This window comes from Aquarana catesbeiana, linkage group LG03 (assembly GCF_042186555.1).
Source record: "Aquarana catesbeiana isolate 2022-GZ linkage group LG03, ASM4218655v1, whole genome shotgun sequence".
In the NCBI taxonomy this organism is placed as follows: domain Eukaryota; kingdom Metazoa; phylum Chordata; class Amphibia; order Anura; family Ranidae; genus Aquarana; species Aquarana catesbeiana.
The window spans coordinates 316,177,395-316,203,480 of NC_133326.1; the positions used below are offsets into that span (position 1 = coordinate 316,177,395).

Genomic DNA, 26,086 nt, shown 5'->3' on the forward strand with positions numbered 1-26,086 from the left:
GCAGGCCAATGAGAAGGGAGTTGCAATAGTCAAGGCGAGTAAGATTACCAACACCCAGGTCTCTCCAAATGGGAAAGGGACCTAAACTGTCAGTTTAGCGATCTGAAAAAACAACACGTCCTTAAATTCACACATAAATCATCAATTTGCACCAAAATCCAAGAGACCAACTACAAAATCCTCACACGTTGGTACAGAACCCCAGCCCTACTGCACAAACTCTTTCCCACGTCGTCAGACCTTTGCTGGCGATGCCAACAGGAAAAAGGCACCCTGCTACATATTTTCTGGGCGTGCCCCCTGATCCAAGACTTCTGGAGAGAAGTCCGCCGGATCACGCAGAAATTCACAAACCGCACAGTCCCAGATGACCCGGCGTACTTCTTACTACATGCAAACGACACCCCAGCACGCATATATAAAAAATCAGTAATACGCCATTTACTAGACGCAGCCAAAGCTTGCATCCCACTTAACTGGAAATCACAACACCCACCGACAATTGGCTTATGGCTCCAAAAGGTAGATGACATTAGCAAAATGGAGGGTCTCATCCTCACAAGCCAAAACAGACAAGAGACATACTCCAAAACATGGCAATCATGGAATATTTTTAAATACTCAGAGGAAGGGCAAGCCCTCAGGGAACAATAAACTGGTATGTCAGATAGCCAACATCTAGCTTTCAAAGCATACAGTATACCTTATTATGAACCCACCGAGCGGAAATAGAGATTCATGTTCGTAAATTCCCCTTATCCCTCCCCCCCCTTCCCACCTTCCCCACACCCCCTCCATTTTCTCCCCTCCCCCCTACCTCTCTATTCTTACTACTTTCTAGGGCACTGCCCACTCTTAACTACCTATTCCCCACTCCAGCTATCTTAAAAAGAGGGGGAATGGGGCCCACGGAGTCATCGCACCCTGATTTGATGCGAGCTGAAACACGAGATAAATATAGGGAAATGAGGAGATATATCAGCAACCAACGAAAGCAACTCTACAGGTAGACATAAGCATGAGCATCATTCGTCATTTATGCTACCCAACACCAACCAACATCAGTTTAAGATGTCAATTAGATAATCACACCCAAATGCTGTAACCTACACCAAAGTACTTATGCTTGTATTTGTACTGTTGTCACTCTGATTATGCTGTTGATGCGGTCTCTGTGGACCTTTTTTCCTATTTATAAATAAAAAAACAAAAAACAAAAAAAAACAAGGGAGTGAATGAGGAGCTTGGTGGTTTCATTTGTTAAAAAAGGGGTGAATTTTAGAGATGTTACGGAGGTGAATTCTACAAACTTTTGACAACGATTGGATCTGAGGCCGAATTACACCTAGTATCAAACTTATCAAACTTCTTCCTGCATCCCCTGGCCCCGTATGTAGCTTTGTAGTAAGGCATCATGGAGTTTACCAGGCCCTTCCAGAAGATTACGTCCGGAGCCCTCGGTTTCTACCAGTTAAGTAGTATGGCCGTCCTCCCATACAAAAGTAGAATATTAAGCAGAGTTCTCAGGGATCTAGATGGTATCACCTCATCTACCAGGCCCAATAGACAAACCCTCACAGCCAACGGTATGAGTATTACCAGGAGGTCCAAGATACAAGTGGTGACTTCAGACCAAAATTGCTGGATTTGGGGACACTGCCAGAAAACATGATCAGCATTAGCGGGCGAAAAGGAGCATCTCCAGCACGCAGCCAAGACCGTGTGAAAAATTTTAGCTAACCTAGCTGGGGTATAGTAACTCCTATGGAGAAATTGAAATTGGATCAATCCATCTCTAAAGGGCTGCTTCCATAAGTCACCCCAATTCTCTCCTTGTATGTCAGGAACCTCTGCTTTCCACTTTTCCCTACACCTAGATAAGGCCTGTTGCGTCTTTTTGAAAAATTCTTTGTACGTCACTGAAAGGGGTTTGGCCAGTTCCTCTACTGTCAGCAAAGTTTCAAGATCTGAGGGCAGAGACTCCACTTTAAACTCCCAAAACTGTATCTGAAAGGCATGCCGGAGTTGAAAGAAACGAAATAGGTAAAAATAAGCCGGGTCGTGTCTCGCTTTCAGTTGGGAAAAAGTCAAAAGGTCCCCAAAACAGGTTATGTCCTTCAATGTTTTTATCCCCTTGATTGCCCAATTCATGGGATCTGGTAGATTATAAAAATGTGACAATGTGGGGTTCATCCACAGAGGGACGGACGGGGTGACTCCCCGATAACCAGGACACGCCAATTTCACTGCAGCTTCCCATGCTCTTATAGTGGCCTAGTGTTTAATGTGTCAAGCATGAAGTCTCTCTTATCTCCCAGCTGCTGTACAATTCTGGGTCATCAACGGCTTTCTTAGTGACTTGTTCTGTTCAAAAATAAACCTTTTTTTGAATTACTACACTATGACTGGCTGTATGTTTGTTCCTTGGTGAGCTCTATCTGTTTCAGTGGGAGTTGCCTTTTGCTGTTACCTAAGAGGAGTGATTCCAGAGTGGAAGTGCATGCACCTGGGGACAGGGGCAGTTCCGGGGGGGGGGCAATGGGTCAACTGGCCCCCCGAGAAAAGAGCAGGCTGTGCTTATGCCAAACCCCATCAGGACATAGGGCAGCAGCGCCAAAGCTGACAGGCTCTTTGAAGGCAGAGCCACAGCTGCGGAGGATTTCCACCCCTTCTTCTCCTCCTTGAGCTGAGCAGCTCTCATTCACCCAGCAATGCCCGCTCCTATTGGTTACATTCAGGGCCAATGGTTGGGAAACTAACACCAAGAGGATTATGGGACATGTAGTGCCAGATACCAGCAGGCCCAGGACGATTCCCCGAGAGTGCACTGCAGCCCCCAACATGCCGGGAGAGCGGGAGAAGGGGAGAGGAGGACCATGAGAGGAGAAGAGGGACCAAGAGGGACCACGAGAGTGTCGGGTGGAGGGAGCCAGAGAGAAAGTGCCAGTGATTTTACTACATATCCACCAAGGTAAGAACTTACCTCCAGGTGGAGGGATGAGGGGGGGGTGACGGCTTCCATAGAGGTACAGGACCTTATCACTGGCTGCTCCCACTCTGTTCTCCCTTCCACCTGGCTGCTCCCACCCTGTGCTCCCTTCCACCTGGCTGCTCCCACTATGTCCTCCCAACCACCTGGCTGCTCCCACTCTGTAATTCCCCTCCACCTGGCTACATCCACCCTGTCCTCCCCTCCACCTGGCTGCTCCCACCCTGTCCTCCCCTCCACCTGGCTGCTCCCGGCCTGTCTTCCCCTCCACCTGGCTGCTCCCGGCCTGTCCTCCCCTCCACCTAGCTGCATCCACCCTGTCCTCCCCTCCACCTGGCTGCTCCCACTCTGTCCTCCCTTCCACCTGGCTGCTCCCACCCTGTGCTCCCTTCCACCTGGCTGCTCCCACTATGTCCTCCCCTCCACCTGGCTGCTCCCACTCTGTCCTCCCCTCCACCTGGCTACATTCACCCTGTCCTCCCCTCCACCTGGCTGCTCCCACCCTGTCCTCCCCTCCACCTGGCTGCTCCCAGCCTGTCCTCCCCTCCACCTGGCTGCATCCACCCTGTCCTCCCCTCCACCTGGCTACATCCACCCTGTCCTCCCCTCCACCTGGCTGCTCCCACCCTGTCCTCCCCTCCACCTGGCTGCATCCACCCTGTCCTCCCCTCCACCTGGCTGCATCCACCCTGTCCTCCCCTCCACCTGGCTGCTCCCACTCTGTCCTCCCCTCCACATGGCTGCTCCCACCCTCTCCTCCCCTCCACCTGGCTGCTCCCACCCTGTAATCCCTTCCACCTGGATGCTCCCACTCTGTCCTCCTTTCCACCTGGCTGCTCCCACTCTGTCCTCCCTTCCACCTGGCTGCTCCCACCCTGTGCTCCCTTCCACCTGGTTTCCTCCCACCCTGTCCTCCCCTCCACCTGGCTGCTCCCACCCTGTCCTCCCTTCCACCTGGCTGCTCCCACCCTGTCCTCCCTCTACCTGGCTGCATCCACCCTGTCCTCCCCTCCACATGGCTGCATCCACCCTGTCCTCCCCTCCACTTGGCTGCTCCCACTCTGTCCTCCCCTCCACCTGGCTGCACCCACCCTGTCCTCCCCTCCAGCTGGCTGCTCCCACTTTGTCCTCCCCTCCATCTGGCTACATCCACCCTGTCCTCCCTCCACCTGGCTGCTCCCACCCTGTCCTCCCCTCCACCTGGCTGCTCCCAGCCTGTCCTCCCCTCCACCTGGCTGCATCCACCCTGTCCTCCTCTCCACTTGGCTGCATCCACCCTGTCCTCCCCTCCACCTGGCTGCTCCCACTCTGTCCTCCCCTCCACATGGCTGCATCCACCCTGTCCTCTCCTCCACCAGGCTGCTCCCACCCTCTCCTCCCCTCCACCTGGCTGCTCCCACCCTGTAATCCCTTCCACCTGGATGCTCCCACTCTGTCCTCCTTTCCATCTGGCTGCTCCCACTCTGTCCTCCCTTCCACCTGGCTGCTCCCACCCTGTGCTCCCTTCCACCTGGTTTCCTCCCACCCTGTCCTTCCCTCCACCTGGCTGCTCCCACCCTGTCCTCCCTTCCACCTGGCTGCTCCCACCCTGTCCTCCCTCTACCTGGCTGCATCCACCCTGTCCTCCCCTCCACCTGGCTGCATCCACCCTATCCTCCCCTCCACGTGGCTGCTCCCACTCTGTCCTCCCCTCCACCTGGCTGCACCCACCCTGTCCTCCCCTCCACCTGGCTGCTCCCACTTTGTCCTCCCCTCCACCTGGCTGCATCCACTCTGTCCTCCCCTCCACCTGGCTGCTCCCACCCTGTCCTCCCCTCCACCTGGCTGCTCCCACCCTGTCCTCCCCTCCATCTGGCTGCTCCCACTCTGTCCTTCCCTCCACCTGGCTGCTCCCACCCTGTCCTCCCTTCCACCTGGCTGCTCCCACTCTGTCCTTTATTCCACCTTGCTACTTCCACTCTGTCCTCCCTTCCACCTGGCTGCTCCCACTCTGTCCTCCCTTCCACCTGGCTGCTCCCACTCTGTCCTCCCCTCTACCTGGCTGCATCCACCCTGTCCTCCCCTCCACCTGGCTGCAATCACCAATACTTTTTCAAGACACTGTGTATTTATGTGTGTGTGTGCATATATAATTGTATTTTATAGTTGCCCCCCCTACTTTTGTCCCTGTCCCCCATGTGCCCCCCCTAAATATGAAAGCTGGAGATGCTACTGTCTCTCACCGCCCCCTGCATCAACGCATATCTGCATCTAAAAGAAGACTGCCATTACTGTGCAGGTGCAGGCAGCAGAGAGATGACATCATCTCACTGCCCGGCCTCACTCTGGAACAACAGGGACACTGTAAATGGCCACTGGCAAGTGACAATCTGCATCTGGTGACAGGCAACTGTGGCAAGTGACAAGCTGCATCTGATAACAGGTGACGTAGCAAGTGACAATCCCCATCTGGTGGCAGACGACGTAGCAAGTGACAATCCCCATCTGGTGGCAAGCGACGGTGGCAAGTGACACACCTAGGGCTCCCACTGATTCTGCATTATGGTGAGTTGAACTATTTCATTTTATATAACAATGTAATAATAGAAACAATGCGCTTCAATCATCCTGACACCATATTAACCATGGTGCCGTGATGATTGAAGCACCAACACCAGCCATTGCCTGCAAAAATTTTGGCAGTGCCCCTCCCGAGATTAGACTCTGGATCTGCCCCTGTCTGGGGAAGATCTGTGCCCAAGAAACATCCTGTGCCCGCTGTACCTTGTACAGCTCATGGTTTGGTGAGTGTGCATTTTTAATAGGGTGGTGACTTTCTGTGTTTCTGTTACACTACAAGGATCTGCTGGATGGTGGAAGATCTATTTTATTTTTCTATATATGGACCTTGAGTAATTAAACCCCCCTATTGTTTTCAGCCAAGGAAGCTGCTATCTTTGCCTTTGTTTAATTTACAACTGCACATGTGATCAGTTATGACACCAGCCATTGGATGGTTTGACAATTAGGTTGAGAGCATAACCAATGGGAGTGTTACATTTCCAGCACAAGCCGTAAATGAAACTGTTTTATGGATGGGTGTGCTTCAGCTTTAAAAAGGAGCTCCAGACCCCCCCCCCCCCCGAAAAAACTTAAAGTCAGCAGCTACAATCAGTGGTGTATTTAGGTTTTGTGCTGCCCTAGGCCTGACTAGACTCATGCCCCCCTAATTTAAATATGACCCGCCCTTTCCTGTCAAGGCCACACACCCTTTCTGTTTAAGACCCACCTGATCATCTGTAAACCACACCCCTTCCTCTTTAGGGTCCACCTCTTCCTCTCTGTACATTAAAAGTGGGTACCAAGTGCCTACTTGTAAGCTCCTTGAGGGCAGGGACCGATTTGAATGTACAATGCAGGCCTCAAAATTAAAGTAATGAGCCACTAGCCAGACCTCAAGAGTTACTCACCACCACTTGCCCCACCCAACCCCTACCCTGCCCCACCCCTAAACCAGTTCTCATAAATTATCTCATGAGGCGACATTGTAAGGCCCCTTTCACATGGGGTTGATCCATTTTGACGGACACCGCTAGCTCAGCGGGGATCACTCCATTGATCCCCGCTAAGCAGGTGGATGACAGGTATATCCCTGCTCACTGTACTGAGACGGACCTGTTAGAGCCCCACTCTCCTCTATGGGGAGATCGGATGTCACCTGGTGCGGTAAAACATGGTGTCACCCCACCTCAGTCCCTAGGATCAGTAATGCATAATGGCCAACAGGCCCTCTTTCCAGACCCAGCGAAACAGCAGCAGTGATCTCTCGGGCTGGATGTTCGCTCATCCTGTGTTGTGTAGCACTCTCTCTGGTGGGGCTGGGCAGCGTGGCGCTCTCTCTGGTGGTGCTTGACAGCGTGGCGCTCTCTCTGGTGGGGCTGGGCAGCGTGGCGCGCTCTCTGGTGGGGCTGGACAGCGTGGCGCGCTCTCTGGTGGGGCTGGACAGCGTGGCGTTCTCTCTGGTGGTGCTGGGCAGCGCGGCTCTCTCTCTCTGGTGGAGCTGGGCAACGCGGTGTTCTCTCTGGTGGCGCTGAGCAGCGTGGCGCTCTCTCTGGTGGCACTGGGCAGTATGGCACTCTCTCTGGTGGTACTGGGCAGCGCGGCTCTCTCTCTCTGGTGGTGCTGGGCAGCGTGGCGTTCTCTCTGGTGGCACTGGGCAGTGTTGCGTTCTCTCTGGTGGTGCTGGGCAGCATGGCGCTCTCTCTGGTGGTGCTGGGCAGTGTGGCGCTATCTCTGACTTCCCCCAGCACAGTCCTATCTTTCTTTTTCCTGTCTCCTGTAACTGTTCTTACTCCCTCAGCTTGTTCCCAGGATCTCTCTCTCTTCCCCCCAGCAGAGTGCATGCTAGGGGGTGTAGCCTGCTCCCTCTGGAGAACAATGGGCCACCAATCTCCTGGGACTATGTACAACAAAATGATCCAAAACTCGATGGGTTAAAAGGGAAAGTAATCTCAAAATAGGCAACAGAACATAGACATGAATAGTTTATTCAGTAGTAAGCATATAAACCAATCCTGTTTTCAATGCAAAAGGAGATTGGGAGAAATGAAAGGGAAAGTAAATGGTTTAACCACTTCCCGCCCAAAGACATCATATGACGTCTTTGACTTTCAGTGGGAATATCTGAATGATGCCTGCAGCTACAGGCATCATTCAGATATCCTTGTTTTTAGCCGGCGATTCTGTGCACCATAAGAACGATCAAGCGGTAGAACCACCCCCCCTCCCGCTGCCATCCCGTGCTTCTCCAGGCTTTCCCATGCCATCGGGGACCTGGAGAAAGAATCGGCCACCGGATGACGACCATAGAGATTTCTCTATGACCGTCGGAGGCCCAGGCGCGACGTTATGACGTCACGTCCGGGCCGCGGATGTAAACAAAGCCGCGATCACAGCTGGTAAGCATGAGGAGCTAGGATTGGAGGTAGAAGTGTGGTCACAGGAATAGCCTGTGGTCACAGGAATAGTCATCAACAGGCAGGCAGTGAGGTACTAAATCAACGGCAGAGCTAAAGTCAGGAACAGAGCCGGAGTCAGGAGTAAAGCGACAGTCAGAAGCAGGATCCAAGATCAGGTTAGGGGCAAGCTGGGTCAGCAACAAGGGATACATACAGGAAAAACGCAGGATGCAGGAAACAGCCGAAAGACCAGGCAGTACTTAAGCATGAGCTTAAGCGCGCGACCCGCCCCCTGCTATCAGTGTTTTTTAAAACCCAGAGGTAATCAAATACCACCAAAAGAAAGGTCTATTTGTGGGGAAAAAAATTATAAAAATTTCATTTGGGTACAGTGTTACATGACCTCGCAATTGTCATCCAAAGAGTGAGAGCGCTAAAGTATGAAAATTGGTCTGGGCAGGAGGGGGGTTTAAGTGCCCGGTAAGCAAGTGGTTAAAGGTCCAGTACTTCTGGTAAGCAGTAATTTCTTACTGTAGGTGGCAGCCTCATATTGTGTCTAATACACAGGGGATTGGAGTGGACTGTATATCACTGTGTTTGAAGTCCATGAGTAGAATATTATTCACAAGATCCTGGCACTGCTATCTACTTATCATCCTGTTTTATCCTGTTTTATTCATCACCTTTCCACTAAGGAGGACTTTTTTCTGTTTGATGTTTCATTGTGTATGTGTATGTTAAGTGCAACTCTGTCCTATACTAAGACTGTTTATGTGATACCACACATTAGAGTCGCAGCTGTCCTATATAGCTTCAAATACGGATTCCATTAAGAGCGTTTTTTATTATATATATAATTATTAGGGGCCAGGGCTGGATGACTCATCCTAGCAGCTCTCTGGTGCCTCCCCCTGTTTCTGGGATGTTGGAGAATGTTCTAGAACTAGTGGGTGGAGGCTAGGAGGGGCTGATATGAATATGTATGGCACCTCAGCCGATCCCCAGGAGTGGGCTGGCAGGGGACTGAGAAATTCCCATAAATAGACATGGGCCATGCCAGCAGGGGAGTGGATGGAGTGGGTGGAAGATGGAGATGGAGCACTGAGGAGAGGCTGTCGGTGGCACTTGAGGAACCCCTGCTGGGGAGGGGTTTTACTTCGGGTTGGAGCTCGGGATAGCTGGCTTGGAAGGATCCCACCATAGGAGGCAACTGGAGTGATTCATGCCTGAAGAAGCAGTGGGAAAGGGCAAGCAGAGACAGTGAGTAATATCAGCACAGTGCAGTGACAACGCAAGGAAAAAGACTGTCAGCTGTAGCAGTGATCTCTGAAGACAGCGGTGTGCTTAAGGTCCCTTTCACACGGGTGGACCGTTTAGGTCCGCCTGTCAGTTTTTTCGGCAGACCTGAACGGACGCTCCATACAGGACCCGCTCCGATCCGCTAAAGTGTGATGGAGGAAAACCCTACTTTTCCATCCGTCTGCGGATCGGATGAAAACGGACTCTAAGGTCCGTCTTCATCCGATCCCCCATAGAGGAGAGCGGCGCTCTGACAGGTCGGTCCCTGCACAGTGTGCAGAGACAGACCTGTCATCTGCCTGCTCAGCAGGGATCGACGGAGCGATCCCCTGCTGAGCAAAGCGGAGGCCATACACGGACATGTCCATGTGAAAGGGCCATCTGTCTTCATCTTGGGGAGTCTCCATGGAAGTGTGTGCCAGGCAGGAGGACTAGGGAAGCAAGCAGGCAGGTGGGCTGGTATCTTCTGCAGCAGTAGAACTGGGCTCAGGGTCTACTCTACATGAAGGCAGAAGGAGATGCTGTTCACTCCATATTATGCCACTACTGGAAGTTGCTGAATTAACAATAAAGACTGTTAGTTTCCCTGGAGTGATCAGCAGGAGCTGTACATGTGAACCAAGTTTGTGCAGGAGGAAGGAAGACATTTTTTTGCAAATAAGTAGAAAATTGTCCCCTTTGTTCATAATTCTTGACATTTTTCAAGTTGGGCATCCCATAATTCCCTACCCCCTACAAGTTATCAACCCCTAATAAAACACCAACAACACGCCAAGGACTGTTTTCTGTGTCGGAATGCATAAAGGAAATGGTATGTGCCTGGTTGTGTAGCAGTGGGGAATTCTAACTCAGCAGCTCCTACGTGGGGTGTGCTACAGTCAAAATCCCACCAATGCAATATCAGAGTATAAGAAGTAGTGCAAACACAATGTATACACATGTACATATGCACACAGGAAATCCACTACTGAAGTTATGTCAGAACAATGAAGCCTGTTATTCACTACGAGAACATGTTTAGGCACGTCTGCTGGACCAGAATTCCAGTGCCATTTTTTGGTGCCCAGCAACCATGCAAGTGAAGCATGGAGCCACGCTAATTTGCATTTATGTGATCATTCAATAAAAGAAGCTTTGCACTTCATGACCAACTTGTGATGTGTGCAGTTGACATATCTTATCTATTTAAGCCTAACAAAGTCACGCAATGATAATATGTATATCTTTTTATTACCTTATCTCAATTTTCACTACAGAACAGACCTTCAAAAACATCACCTACAGTGCCTTGAAAAAGTATTCATACCCCTTGAAATTTTCCACATTTTGTCATGGTACAACCAAAAACATAACTGTATTTTATTGGGATTTTTACAAATAAATATGTGAAAAGTGTAGTGCATTTGTATTTGGCCCCCTTTACTCTGATACCCCTAACTAAAATCTAGTGGAACCAACTGCCTTCAGAAGTCACCTAATTAGCAAATAGAGTCCACCTGTGTGCAATTTAACCACTTTTTTAACCACAGCCTCTTTTTGAGATGTGTTTTTTTTTTTTTGCTAGAAAATTACTTAGAACCCCCAAACATTATACATTTTTTTCCCTAACACCCTAGAGAATAAAATGGTGGTCATTGCAATACTTTCTGTCACACTGTATTTGCGCAGCGGTCTTACAAGAGCATTTCTTGGGGAAAAAATACACGTTTTTGAATGAAAAAATAAGACACCAGTAAAGTTAGCCCAATTTTTTTATATATTGCGAAAGATAATGTTACGCCGAGTAAATTGATACCCAACATGTCACGCTTCAAAAATACGCCCGCTTGTGGAATAGCGACAAACTTTTACCCTTAAATAATATTTCCATAGGTGACGTTTAAAGAATTCTACAGCTTGCATGTTTTAAGTTACAGAGGAGGTCTAGGGCTAGAATTATTGCTCTCGCTCTACTGATCGTGGCGATACCTCACATGTCTGGTTTGAACACCGTTTTCATATGCGGGTGCTACTCATGTATGCATTCGCTTCTGCACGCAAGCTCAGCGGGACGGGGTGCATTTAAAATTTTTTTTTTTTCTTATTTATTTCACCTTTTATTTACTTTTTTACACTGTTTTTTTTTTTTTTAAATGTAAACATCCCTTGTAATAGAAAAAAAACATGACAGGACCTCTTAAATATGAGATCTGGGGTCAAAAAGACCTCAGATCTCATATTTACACTTAAATCCAATAAAAAAAATTGTAATTTAAAAAATAATTAAAAAAATGGCCCTTTAAGAGCTGTGGGCAGAAGTGACGTTTTGACGTCACTTCTACCCTGCATCGTTATGGAGACGGGTGGGGGCCATCTACCCCTCACTCCTCTCCATGCTCAGCCATGGTGAAGATCCGATTGCCTCCGCCACTGCCGACGGATCCGGTAAGCGGCGGAGGGCACTGGAGCGCGGCGGAGGGCCCTCTTCCGCCGCTGATAAAAGTGATCTTGCGGTGAATCTGCCGCAGAGACCACCCTTATCAGAAACCGGACCACCGGCCGAACACGAGAATACCAGGTTATCTCAGCTAGCTGCTGCCATAACAACGATATCCCCCATCAAAGTTAGGACGTATATCGGCGTGCGGCGGTCCAGAAGTGGTTAATCTCAGTATAAATTCAACTGTTCTGTGAAGCCCTCAGAGGTTTGTTAGAGAACCTTAGTGAACAAACAGCACCATGAAGGCCAAGGAACACACCAGACAGGTCAGGGATAGATTTGTGGAGAAGTCTAAAGCAGGGTTAGGTTATAAAAAAAAATATCCCAAGCTTTGAACATCTCATGGAGCACTATTCAATCCATCATCCAAAAAAGGAAAGAGTATGGCACAACTGCAAACCTACCAAGATATGGCCATCCACCTAAACTGACAGGCCAGGCAAGGAGAGCATTAGTCAGAGAAGAAGCCAAGAGGCCCAAGTTAACTCTGGAGGAGCTGCAGAGATCCACAGCTCAGGTGGGAGAATCTGTCCACAGGACAACTATTAGTTGTGCACTCCACAAATATGGCCTTTATGGAAGAGTGGCAAGAAGAAAGCCATTGTTGAAAGAAAGCCATATGAAGTCCCATTTGAAGTTTGCAAGAAGCCATGTTGGGGACACAGCAAACATGTGGAAGAAGGTGCTCTGGTCAGATGAGACCAAAACTGAACTTTTTGGCCTAAAATCAAAACGCTTTGTGTGGTGGAAAACTTACACTGCACATCACCCTAAACACACCATCCTCACCGTGAAACATGGTGGTAGCAGCATCATTTTGTGGGGATGCTTTTCTTCAACAGGCACAGGGAAGCTGGTCAGAGTTGATGGGAAGATGAATGGAGCCAAATACAGTGAAATCTTAGAAGAAAACCTGTTAAGAGTCTGCAAAAGACTTGAGACTGGGGCGGAGGTTCACCTTCCAGCAGGGCAACAACCCTAAACATACAGCCAACGCTACAATGGAATGGTTTAGATCAAAGCATATTCATGTGTTAAAATGGCCCAGTCAAAGTCCAGACCTAAATCCAATTGAGAATCTGTGGCAAGACTTGAAAATTGCTGTTCGCAGATGCTCTCCATCCAATCTGACAGAGCTTGAGCTATTTTGTAAAGAAGAATGGGCAAAAAAAACCACTCTAGATTTGCAAAGCTGGTAGTGACATACCCAAAAACACTTGCAGCTGTAATTGTATTGGAGGGCTGAATACAAATGCACGCCACACTTTTCACATATTTATTTGTAAACAAAATTCCACTTCACAATTATGTACCACTTTGTGTTGGTCTATCACAAAATCCCAATAAAATACATTTACATTTTTGGTATGAATAGTTTTTCAAGGCACTGTATATCAGATTATATTGTGCAGTTTGTAGGGTACACTACAGGCTTCCTGGCAGCTTTAATTAAAAGTTTTCGTAGAGTGTAAGTGAGATCAAAAATAATCACAATTGCAAATCCCATGGAAAGCATGCATAGAGTAATAAAGAACCAAAGGAGAATTGCAATCCATGATATATCTTTGGGTTTTAAAGAAACTGTTTCTAAAAGAAAAATGGTAGCTGCCATCAGGGGCGTTGCTAGGTCTACAAAAGATCTGGGGCTGGAGCCCATAGCAGCGTAGTAAAGAAAGTCATATGCTTGGGCGGGCATACACATGTATATACAGTAATACAGTGTATATATATCCCCAGAGAGCCCCCCACTTACATCAGGGTCCCCAGAGAGCCTCCTCTACATCAGAGTCCCCAGAGAATCTCCCACTTAAAATCAGGGTCCCCAGAGAACCTCCCCTCCCCTTGAGACCCCTGCAGAGACTCGGGGCTGTGGGCCCCAGATTCGGGGCTATAGCCCCAAAAGCCACCCCCTAGCGACGCCACTGGCTGCCATTGCACACATACTTCTAAAAATATTGGTTGCCTGGCTGTTATGCTGACCCCCTGGCTTTACTGACCCAGAACAAGGTTATTTGTGTAGCGCAAACCCCCTAGCTGGTCCCGCTAGCTTGTCCCAGTTCCACACAGACACACAGTAGCATCCACATATCTGGCTCAACATATAATCTAGGGGGTTGCTTTTCTGAATTTATTGCAGTGTAACTTGGTCATGTCATAGGGAGCTGTGGGATATTTCAGATTGTTGAACAGTAGTAAGAGGACATCCTCTCTTTGCAGCTACTTCTTATTGAAGTCCCTTAGCAACAGTTCTTGGCAAATGGACAGCAGTGGGGCATCAACGCAATGTCCCAGGCTGGGCGAACCTCCATATAAAAGGGAGTTAAAAAATTGCATTCACCCAGGAATTGCTCTCAGGTCTGTACTCACAAGTGCTTGGGTGTCTCTCTCAGCGTCAGACAGACAGCTTATTGAACCCACCATATTCATAGTGATAGCATTTTCGCCTTTTATTATTGTCATTATTGAGGAATTCATGCATTTTATTATTTGATGAATTATTATTTATTAGCAGCACCTTTGCCACTTTCTGATGATTATATGCACTTTTGCCGGTGCTGATAATTATATGCAATAAAAATTTGTAGGCTGCTTCTTTTGCTTCAATTTCCCTGACAGCCTAGCACCTAACTAGGAGGATGCTACACTTTCAAAAGTCAGTAAGCAATTGTAAACACCCTTCTCCCACCCACCCACCCAGAAAACTGTTGGCTGAACATTGGCTGTCAGAAGCTGGCAAGGGGGATTCGACTATCCAAGCTGTTAGCTGCAGGCTAACCTAAAAAAATCAGTGTGTGACTTTAGTAAAGGTTTGCTGTACATGAAACTCTTAACTGAATGCAACTGCCAAGGTACCGTACCATTACCAAATAAAAGGTGAAGTCCAAAAGTAGACAATCACATTTCACAGATTACATTGGTTTATGGGAATCTGTCAAAGGAAAAAAAGTATGGATTAAAAAAATGGAGTTATGTAAAAGACAAGTGCTAGTAGCTCATTTGCTGGATAAAGCAAAAAAAATCTTTAAACAGATAAGTCTTATAAAAAACATGTTTATTAATTAAATCAGTCAGAGTACACTGACATACCTGAAAGAATGATAATGGCTCTTTGCGCCAAGTGCTCCTCATTCAGGTATTTCATACTGGCTCAGCTTGATTTTGCTCTTCCAGGGGGCCCACTTAGGAAAACCATTGGCAGATATGGATGCCACAGTGACAGTGCTTGCCAGAGAATACAGGCACCATACCTCTCGGAGCATGCAGCAAATAAACACTTCACTAGCCACTTGAACATGTTGAGCCATCTAGCTCAATACACCAATTACACGACAGAATCTAAGAGTACTTTGTAGGCATTAGGCACAAACACCCAAACAACTGTAATATTCTATTCTTTGGAAAATATATATATATCCTATTCTTACTATCCTATGCTTATGGTGAAACAAGAATTCAGAATTCTCCTGATACAGAGACTGCATGTTTAAAATAATAATATATGTTCAGTAGTTTAGGAGGAAAGGATGATAAATAGTGGCGTTTATTTCTTTTACTTTCAAGGTTATATGAAATACAGGAATACCTTTGGATGTTGGACTTAAAAAGATAGCTTCTGCAGAGGAAAAGTTTCATAGTAATGGAGGTTGTGGGCATCTCAGTGTTTGGCTTCCCTTCTCCTCTCAGCCAAGTGTGCACTTCCTCTTTCTTTCACTGGAATCACACACAATGGTGTCCGTTTATGAAGCAGTAAACAGCGGCGTTCCCCAGGATCGCCACTGATCACAGTCCATAAACAGTTTATGAAACAGAGATAATCGGGGGAGAAGTGTTTGAACATGTTCTCCCACGGATGATCTCCACACACTGAGAATCCTCATTAACTGACACAGTAACGGCCAGTTTATGAAGCTGCGATCTCAGCACTTCACTGGCGATCTGTGTCAGAATTCACACTCCCAGATTCACCAGCTCAGAGGTGGAGAATCGGGGAGTGAAGAGAGAATCCCGGGGGATGGGGGATCTGAGGAGGAAAGAGGAAGATTATTAACTATATATATTTATTTATATATATATATATATATATATATATATATATATATATAAAATGTGTGTATGCTTATATGTATATATATATATATATATATATATATATATATATATATATATATATATATAAAATGTGTGTGTGTATATATATATATGTATATATAACACGTGTGAGGGTATATATATATATAAAAGGGGGACTTGTTATTTTATTAACATTAACCACGCCGTCTGTCAGTGTACTGAGCGGTGATAATTTATCACTGCTTAATAAACTGACATCTATGTGTTTCTGTGAATTTCTGGTACTGTAATCTCATAAAGTCTCACGAGATTCCAGTATCAGGGGCCGTTCTCCTATGTTGGAAGCGTTTGTAGATCGCTTCACTCCTCCAAAGATGAAGCGATCTACTCTGCTTCATGAACAGGCACACAGAGGAGAAAGATCACTGTGAATGCCAGATAATGAAGCAGTGAATAGATTTCACTGCTTCATAAACGGACACCATTGTGCACAATATCCCCAGAGGATGGAAGAATGACTGGCTTCTACAGTCTGCACTGGGGAGTAAGGTGATATGACCAGAGGGAGGAGGAAGTGGGCAGAAAGCCAGAAACACAGTAATCGGCCTGTCTCCTTTCTGTGTATCATTGCTAAGTTGACAAGGGGGAGTAGGAACAGAGCAGTGGTAAATATGCAGTGACACACTTGGTAGCTGGCAAAAAGGTTCAGTGTCTGGGGTGTTGGGTTTCGGTGTCAGGGGTGCTGAGAGGAAGGGAAGTTAAGAGTCAGGGTTGCTGGGAAGTTCAGTGTCAGAGATGCTGGGAGGCAGGAAGGTTCAGAGTCTGGAGTTTAGGTGGGTGCAGTCTTAGTGGGTACTGGGTTCTCAATAGCACCAAATACAAAAGCTACAGGGAGACTTTTCCCTGACTGAGAGCCACCAGATATGGCGAAGGCTCCAGATTTATACCCTATCTATGATTAAAATGTAAAATCAAATATTCACTTTTACATTGTGTTTCACTTATTTCCAGCCTACTCTTAATCTGAATGATCTTGAAGTTTGTGACTTACTTTGTGAAGATCCTCGCACACCTGTTCACTATGCCTTGTGGGTAGTAACTGCTCTGTCACAGAATTCACAGGGCTTGCCTTCTAAACTACTGATTTGAGGAGTTTCAGGAGGCACAGTCAGTACAGGAATCACTGTTTGCAGGCAGCAAGGTACCATGGGATGTATAGTCCTTAGAAATTGGAATTAAACAGCAGAGGAGAAGCTGCAAAGCATTTAGGGATTCTGAGAAATTGTGGAAAAGAGATGGACAGCAGACAGGCAGCACTCACAACGTGAAAGGAAATTTGTCAAGTAATCTTTTAATGATTTTTCAAAAAAGAGAAATTTTGTAAATTCAATTTCTTGGAATACAGTACAGGACACAGGCAACATATTCATACACCATAGGTTATAGGCTCATACCTTCTGGTGATTGGAAACTGGCTATAACCCTACCCTCATTCCATGAATCCTCAGTATTGTAGCAAACAATGCTGAGTAAACCAAGGAAAGGAAGGGGGTGGTCTTTGTCCAAGACCACTTTGTACTTCAAGATATAGAATTTACATGTAAGTCAAAATTCATTTTATCTTAATAGTACAGTACAGGACACAGGCAACATATTTAACCACTTGCTGCCCGCCATATAGTAAAATTACGTCAGCAAAGTGGTTGCGATATACTGACAGGGCGTCATATGATGTGGTCAGGATAACAAGCCGCTGGGCGCGCATCACCTCGATCGTTGTTGCGGCGTGTCAGTCTGACACACCGCAACTCCAATCTAGGTAAAGAGTCTCTGATGGAGACTCTTTACCACGTGGTCAGCTGTGTCCAATCATGGCTGATCACGACGTAAACAGGAAGAGCTGTTTATCGGCTTTTCCTCCCTCGCGTCTGACAGACACGAGTAGAGGAGAGCTGATCGGCTGCTCCTTTGACAGGGGGGTCTGCGCTGATTGTTTATCAGCGCAGCCCCCCCTCAGATGCCCACCCAGGACCACCAGGGATGCCACCAGGGATGACCAGCAATACTGACCACCAGGTATGGCATCCCTGGTGGCCATGGGTGGCAATGTGTGCCCCCACATGATGCCAATGTGTGCCCACACATGATGCCAATCAGTGCCCACCAGCAATACCTGCCAGTGCCTCCTAATCAGTGATGCCAATCAGTGCCATCTATCAATGTCAATCAGTGCCACTCATCAGTGTCACCTATCAGTGCCCATCCATGCCCATCAGTGCCCACCTATCAGTGCACATCAGTGCCACCAATAAGTACCCATCATTACCGCCTTTTAGTGCCCATTTGTTCCACCTGTGAGTGCCCATCTCTGCTGCATATTAGTGCCACCTAACAGTGCCCATAAGTGCTGCCTATTAGTGCTCATCAGTGTCGCATATCAGTGCCCATCATCAGTGCCCATCAGTGCCACCTCATCAGTGCCACCTTATCAGTGCCCAGCAGTGCAGCCTCATCAGTGCCCATCAGTGAAGGAGAAAACATACTTATTTACAAAATTTTATAGCAGAAACGAAGAAGAACTTTTTTTTTCAAAATTTTCGGACTTTTTTTATTTGTTTAGCAAAAAATAAAAACTGCAGAGGTGATCAAATACCACCAAAAGAAAGCTCTATTTGTGGGAAGAAAATTATAAAAATGTTGTTTGGGTACAGCTTAGCATGACCTCGCAATTGTCATTTAAACAGTGACAGAGCTGAAAATTGGCATGGGCAGGAAGGGGGGAAGTGCTCTGTATTGAAGTGGTTAAACACCATAGGACATCCCCAAACAAGGGTGGAACAAAACTAGGCAAACAGTACTGTGCCAACAACCAGCCCCAAATCTACAGTGATCAAAAGACCCTAGTTAAAAATGCCTCTGCGAGAGCCTTGCGATCAAACTCTTCATCCACAGAAGATTGGACATCGGCTTGGTAAAACTTTGAGAAAGTATGGATAGAAGAGCATGCAGTGGCCTTACACAGTTGGACTACAGAGGCTTGGGGCCAAAATGCCCAGGAAGTATCTGTATGTTATAAAGGACAACCGCGCTTAGGAAAGGGGGTGAAAAATAATATATAGGTTGCTGCCTCCCCTAATAGGGCTCCCCTGGGGGAACTCTAAATGATAAAAAACAGACAATGGGAAAGGGGGTGTATGGCGCTACCCAGTGGTAATGAACAAGAGATGTATAAGGGAGAGATAGGAGGACTACACAGTGGGTGTGTGAACCTCACCAGTGCAAAATACATGCAATTCCAACTTGCAATAGAATATAAGTGACTCTTATATAAATGTACCTGTGGAGTATGTGTGGGTGTGTAAAGAACAACACATATACCCTGTAAACATGTACGTGAGTTGCCGTGCAGGGTGACCCCTACCGGTAGCCAACAGAGCACGACCCAAAAATGCCTGGTATATGTGTATACACGGAGCTGTGAGGTCAATGAGTGACAAATAGGTCCCAGTCGTTTGCATAGCAAAAACTACATGAAATACATAGGAAGTATTACGCACAGTAAAAAAAATGAGTGAATATCTGGTAGTAATAAGCCCAACTACCAAGTTAATACAGTCAAAATTAATAAAATGAAAAGATAAACATATCTAAAAATATTGTGTCAGAAAATCCCAAATATAATATTCCCAATAAGGGAAGTGATACAGTCCCAAAGTTCCAATTAACTCCAGAAACAATTGTGCATCCGTTTATGTGGTGAATACATGACAGTTCATATAAGATATAAATCTGGAAATGCTCAGGTGTATAGCAGAAAAATTAAGGTGACTTGAGTGCTCCCAGTGCCTCCAGGTGAGTTTTGTGCTCCCCCACAAGGGTCCCCACTCACCGGATCCAGCCACCCCAATGGGGCAATGTGCATGTAACCACACTCAGTACGACCAGTTCACCACGATATCTGCTGTAGTTGTAATCCTCTGGCTCCAGGTAGATTAAGCGTATTCCTCAATAAGCCCCTAGTTAAAAGGCTGAAATCTTCAGCCATCCCCAGAGAGCTGTGTCCTTTCACTGTTTCAGACTTAGCAAATATGATTTAAAGAACTTAGTACTTAGTAAAGTTTAATACAGTAGGTTGGATCTTTTATATTGCAAATGCATATATCATTTTCCTTATGATTGATTTTACCTTAAAAGATGAGGAAACTTTCAAGTACCATTTTCTGAACATTTAGAACACATAAATTGAAAAATTTCCAAGTGGGATATTTAAAAATGGACATGGAAAAGTCTATAACTGAAAAAAACATCAAAACATTAAATAAAGTGTACCACGTCTTATGGAGTTTATGTATAAGCAAAACTGTGAGTCAGGATTAAGGAGCACGTATGTATAAAAAGAAAAAAAGCTCTCTGGCTAAGCATTTTAAACATTTCCATGCATTATGTGCTAAAGGTTTCAAATTTAATGGAATATTTAGTACATGCTCAGGGAAAGGAGTTGGAGTAAGTTACATTGCCCCATCTAGACCCCATGTGAAAGTCCCAGTGGAAAGTAGAGACCCTGGATGTCCTCCTACATATACATGTAGCACCCTCTAGTGTGTGCTACTAGTAGTGACAGTGTAGGGAGAATATAGCTGGTTCTGGGTTAGACCTGAGTCATAGAATTCGGTCAGGGTTACTAGAGGCCATGGCTGATTGACTCATCCTGGCAGCTCTCTGATACCTCCCCCGTTTCCAGAGCATTGGGGAATGTGAACTAGTGGGTGGGAGTGAAGAGGAGCTGTCTTGAATATTTATGGACCCTTGGCCACTCCCCAGGAGTGGGCCTGGCAGGGTACTAAGGAAACCCCATAAATAGGCATGAGCCATGCCAGCAGGAGAGTAGAGTGGGAAATAGAGAAGCAGTGCTGAGGGAGTCTGTCAGTGGCCCTTGGGGAGCCACTTACCGAGGAGGGTTGCCTCAGGCTGGAGCTTGGGATACCTGGCCTGGAAGGATTCCACCACAGAAGGCAGTTGGAGGGATTCATGCCGGAGAGGCAGTGGGAGAGAGCAAGAAGAGACAGCGAGTAGATCAGCACAGTGTAGGGACAAAGACAAGGGCAGAGACTATCAGTTGTAACAGTGCTCTCTTGAAGACCGTGGTGTGCCAAGTCTTAATCTAACCTTGCCCTGGGAAATCTCCATGTGTGAGTCAGTCAGGAGGACTGTGAGGAAGAGCCACCTGGTGCAGCTGGTGGCAGCTAGGTGGGCTAGCTTTCTGCAATCAAGTGGAGCTGGGATCAGTGGCCACAGGCAAGCAAATAGGAATGTGTTATGCTGTTTACTCCATTTGTGCTACTTTGCCAAAGGGGCTGCCTGTAATGGGCCTTTGCTGAACTAGTGATATACTGCTAGTTTCACCAGGAGTGAGCAGCAGGTGCTGTACAAATGAACCAAGGTTGCACAGGAGGAAGGAGGAAGAAGATCTGTATAAATAGTTGAGTTTATATTTTTCATGTTGGCCATACTATAATTCCTTACCCCATCCAAGTTATCATCCCCTAATAAAACTACAAAAACAAGCTAAGGACTGACTTCTGTGTCTGAGCAAATGAAGGAAATGCTAAGAGACTATCGTGCAGCAGTGGGGGAAACCTAACTCAGCAGCTTTGATGAGGGGTGTGCTACATACAGTAATCCTTGATAAAAAGCATTATATGACTCTCTTACTGTCTGTATAAGGAGTCACTACTATCTGGTAAGTCTTCTAACTATCCAAAGAATAAAGAGCATGGAGGTGGATACATCAAAGGACGTATTAATACAGATTTTACATTTTACTTTTGTGCAGAGTCTTTCACAGATATTTTCACATGATTCACTATACTGTATGTCTGGATGTTCACTTTGCATGAATATCGTTTTTCTGATAGTATGGTTTAAATTGATATTTTTACATTATAATTTTAATATTTGATATAAGCCTTGGTTTATACCCTTTTTAGTAATCATAGACATGGCCCAAGCCAGAATTTTCCTTCCTTGGGAAAAAATTACTTCCCTAAGGTCCACTTAGCAGACAGTCAGATCCAAAAAGCACACCCCAGTTAGCTTCTGCATGAAGATTCTAGGCCACACTGTAGAACCCTCTGAAACTGTTTTCTTTGCCCAGTTTCACTCCAGACCTCTTCAATCCAACATCCACAAACCATGAAACAAGCAAATCTAATCCCTGAGTCGTCCAATGCTTTGGTACAGCCAGAAAAAGCTCTCCCTTGCATGGTGGAGCTCCTATTCTGTCAGGGTACAGTTGGACTTTGCTATAGAAGTTGCCTACATAAACCAACAGGTAGGCACCAGAAGTCAAGCTACCTTTACAGAAACAAGTCTGGTACTCTCCTAGGCAGAAATTCACATTCTAACTCGCCATCTACGTCCCTCAAGAGGACACTTGGCACACAAACTTCATATGTCACCAATGCATAGACCCTGAGGAATGGCCTCTGCACTCTGAGATCTTCTGAAATCTTTGTCAGCAGTGGGTGATACCAAATCTGGACATCCTGGCCTCCGGGTTCACCAACAAACTGTGGAGATTATCTGGTCTTAGTTACAAATAGAATAGTAGATGCCCTGGAGATTCCTTGTTCTCAATTCAGACTGACTTATGCATTCCCTATGATGAATATCCTCCCCTGACTTCTGTGCAAGATAGTGGAGGATAGGGTTCCAGTAATTCTCATTGCACTAAATTGGTTCACAAGTACATGGTACAAAGTAATAATCACACTTCTGGCAGACAAGTCTTGGCCTCTTACAAACAGACTGAGCATACTGGCCTAAGGCCCTATGTTTAATCCTGCTTCCTAGCAGGTGGCTCTAACAGCATGACTATTGAAACCTTGAAGGATAGGCATATTTGTGACTTTGTTATTTCTACTTTTTTCAAGAAAATCCAACTCCTGAAACAGTTATCATTGAATATGGAAGGCTTACTATGCCTGGTGCAAGAACAGACTGCTGAACCCCACGGAATACTCTGCCTCTCACATTTTGGCCCATCTTCAGTCTGGTCTCCTCGCAGAAAGATACAGCATAAATTGAAGTATTTTAATATGCCCGTGTGCATGCAGCCTTATTATGCATGGGCTACAATCTGGTACTGCATATGTCAAAGATTCAGCATGATGAAAAATTATAACCATAACCCATTGTTTTCTGCTTGTTGTATAGTGATAACCCATGCTTCTCTACAGCTTCATGCTAATGACCGTAAAAAGATTACCTTCAGTATCTCACAACCAGTACACCCCTAACATTTTTGTAAATATTTTATTATATCTTTTCATGTGACAACGCTGAAGAAATTCCACTTTGCTACAATGTAAAGTAGTGAGGGTACAGCTTGTATAACAGAATAAATTTGCTGTCCCCTCAAAATAACGTAACACACAGCCATTAACGTCTTAACCGCTGGCAACGTACACCCCTTATTGAAAATTTCCAAATTGGGACCAATTAGCCAATTTCCTTCCCCAGTGTCATGTGACTCGTTAGTGTTACAAGGTCTCAGGTTTTGTATGGGGAGCAGGTGTATTCAATTTGGTGTTATCGCTCTCACTCTCTCATACTGGTCACTGGAATTTCAACATGGCACCTTGTGGCAAATAACTCTCTGAGGATCTAAAAAAATAATTGTTTCTCTACATAAAGATGGCCTAGGCTATAAGAAGATTGCCAAGACCCTGAAACTGAGCTGCAGCACGGTGGCCAAGACCATACAGCGATTTAACAGGACAGGTTCCACTCAGAATAGGCCTAGCCATGGTTGACCAAAGAAGTTGCGTGCACGTGCTCAGCATCATATCCAGAGGTTGTCTTTGGAAAATAGACGTATAAGTACTGCCAGCATTGCTGGAGAGGTTGAAGGGGTGGGGGGGTCAGCCTGTCAGTGCTCAGACCATACGCCTCACATTACATCAAGTTGGTCTGCATGGCTGTCGTCCCAGAAGGAAACCTCTTCTAAAGATGATGCACAAGAAAGCTCACAAACAGTTTGCTGAAGACAAGCAGACTAAGGACATGGATTACTGGAACCATGTTCTTTGGTCTGATGAGACCAAGATAAACTTATTTGGTTCAGATGGTGTCAAGCGTGTGTGGCAGCAACCAGGTGAGGAGTACAAAGACAAGTGCCAACATGTACTGTGACATACTGAAGCAGAGCATGATCCCCTCATTTTGGAGGCTGGGCCGCAGGGCAGTATTCCAACATGATAATAACCCCAAACACACCTCCAAGACGACCACTGCCTTGCTAAAGAAGCTGAGGATAAAGGTGATGGACTGGCCAAGCATGTCTCCAGACCTAAACCCTACTGAGCATCTGTGGGGCATCCTCAAACAGGAGGTGGAGGAGTGCAAGGTCTCTAACATCCAACAGCTCCGTGATGTTGTCATGGAGGAGTGGAAGAAGACTCCAATGGCAACCTGTGAAGCTCTGGTGAACTCCATGCCCAAGAGGGTTAAGGCAATGCTGGAAAATAATCGTGGCCACACAATATATTGACACTTTGGGCCCGATTTGGACATTTTCACTTAGGGGTGTACTCACTTTTGTTGCCAGCGGTTTAGACATTAATGGCTGTGTGTTGAGTTATTTTGAGGGGACAGCAAATTATACAGCTTATACGAGCTGTACAGTTACTACTTTTCATTGTAGCAAAGTGTCATTTCTTCAGTGTTGTCACATGAAAAGATATAATAAAATATTTACAAAAATGTGAGGGGTGTACTCACTTTTGTTAGATACTGTATCATGAAAGTAGGGTAAAAAGATCCTGCATAATAAATCAAAGTATGGTTTGTAAAGTGCCTACGCTTACATACGTACAGGTGCATATTCATTTAAAAGCATAAGTCCTCCTTTTTTTGCAAGCTAAGATTTAAGTTATGAGTATACACGTTTACACACATACGGTATAGTACGATATGTTTAGATCTAATGATTTACATCAATGGTCATATCTAAAATGTCAACGTCAATGCAGAACCATAAAGGAAACTGTGTTGACAAATCCTGCTTGTGATGCAACTACAAAACCGTCAACAAAAAACACTGATGTGATTTACACTTTCACACAGAAAGAGAGAACAATCTTTATACAAATCACACAACACTGATCATGAATGAAATAGGTACGCAGCAGGGGAGATTTACTAAACCTGGTGCACTAGGAATGCGGTGCAGCTTTGCATGGTAGCCAATCAGCTCATAATTTCAGTTTGTTAAATTAATCGTTCACAATAAAACCTGGAAGCTGATTGGTTTCTATGCAGAGCTGCACCAGATTTTGCGTACTCCAGTTTTAGTAAATAAACCCCAATATTCACAGTAAGTACAGATATGAATAAGCGATGCTTAAAGAGTTCCCCCACACGCCCCAGTATGACTTATCCCACATACCCCAGGTAAGACTTACCTTATGTAAGGTACAAACGGCACCACATGTCCCTCTAGTACAGCGAAAATGTAAGAGGCGATGAATGCTGCGGAGGACCAAACCACCAGTATACATGGTAACAAGGCTGCACTCTCTGTACACCAACTCATGGGGACTCCTGCCTTTGTAACCAGCAGGCAGCAGCAACCTCTGTGCTCAAAGAGGAAGTTTCCGTCTCAGCTACAAGTCAAACACTCGCTTTCAAATAAAACTATAATGCTGGAAACTAAACAAAATGTATTCCTTTAAGTTTTTGAGCACAGACCACTTTTCATGTGACCTGCCAGTATGCAGTTTCATTTCACCTAACTTTTTCTGTCCCCTTCCTTAAACTTCCTTTTTCTCTCATTGCATGTATTTTTGCTTGAGTACTGATCCTTTTTCAGCAATGTTCCGAAAGTAACATTAACAAGTCACGCCTCCTCATGCAATAAAGGAATTTTCTTCCTCGCTGCTCGTAGACAACCGACATGTAAAAAGGGAGTCAGCAAAAAAAAAAAAAAAATGGCCAAGGAAGTTAAACATAAATATCTACAGGACAGGACATAGTCTTATCTGTGCATAAAATGTCTGTGTATAAATACATATACAGAGAGGGAGAGAGACTAGCACATTTCTTCTTAATCTGATTCCCACAGCAGCGACAGGAATCTCTACCCTTTGTTAAGACTTGAATGCTAATATAAAAGCTTAATTGAAATGTGTGCGAAAAGTGTTCTCGCTGAAGAATTGATAACCAACAGCCATTTTACAAACCACTTTCCTGGAACAAATGCCAAACGATAGCTTTTGGCTTTTGTGTACTTCCAGTTGCATGCCAGTACTA

The 26,086-nt window shown here is 45.9% G+C and overlaps 1 protein-coding gene across 4 annotated transcripts in view; it reads right to left on the reverse strand.

Annotated features, from left to right (window-relative positions):
- DRAM1 (DNA damage regulated autophagy modulator 1) overlaps positions 1 to 25,772 on the reverse strand; it is a 107,575-nt gene extending 81,803 nt beyond the window's left edge. For 2 of the 4 annotated variants that reach the window (XM_073620326.1, XM_073620325.1), the window contains exon 1: positions 25,240 to 25,771. In XM_073620326.1, coding sequence (XP_073476427.1) covers positions 25,240 to 25,370 — 131 coding nt within the window. In that variant the 5' untranslated portion in view covers positions 25,371 to 25,771. Of the gene's footprint in view, positions 1 to 25,239 lie in introns of all 4 variants that reach the window. The other 2 variants (XM_073620324.1, XM_073620323.1) reach the window with 2 other exon arrangements.
- Between the last annotated feature and the right edge of the window lie 314 nt (positions 25,773 to 26,086).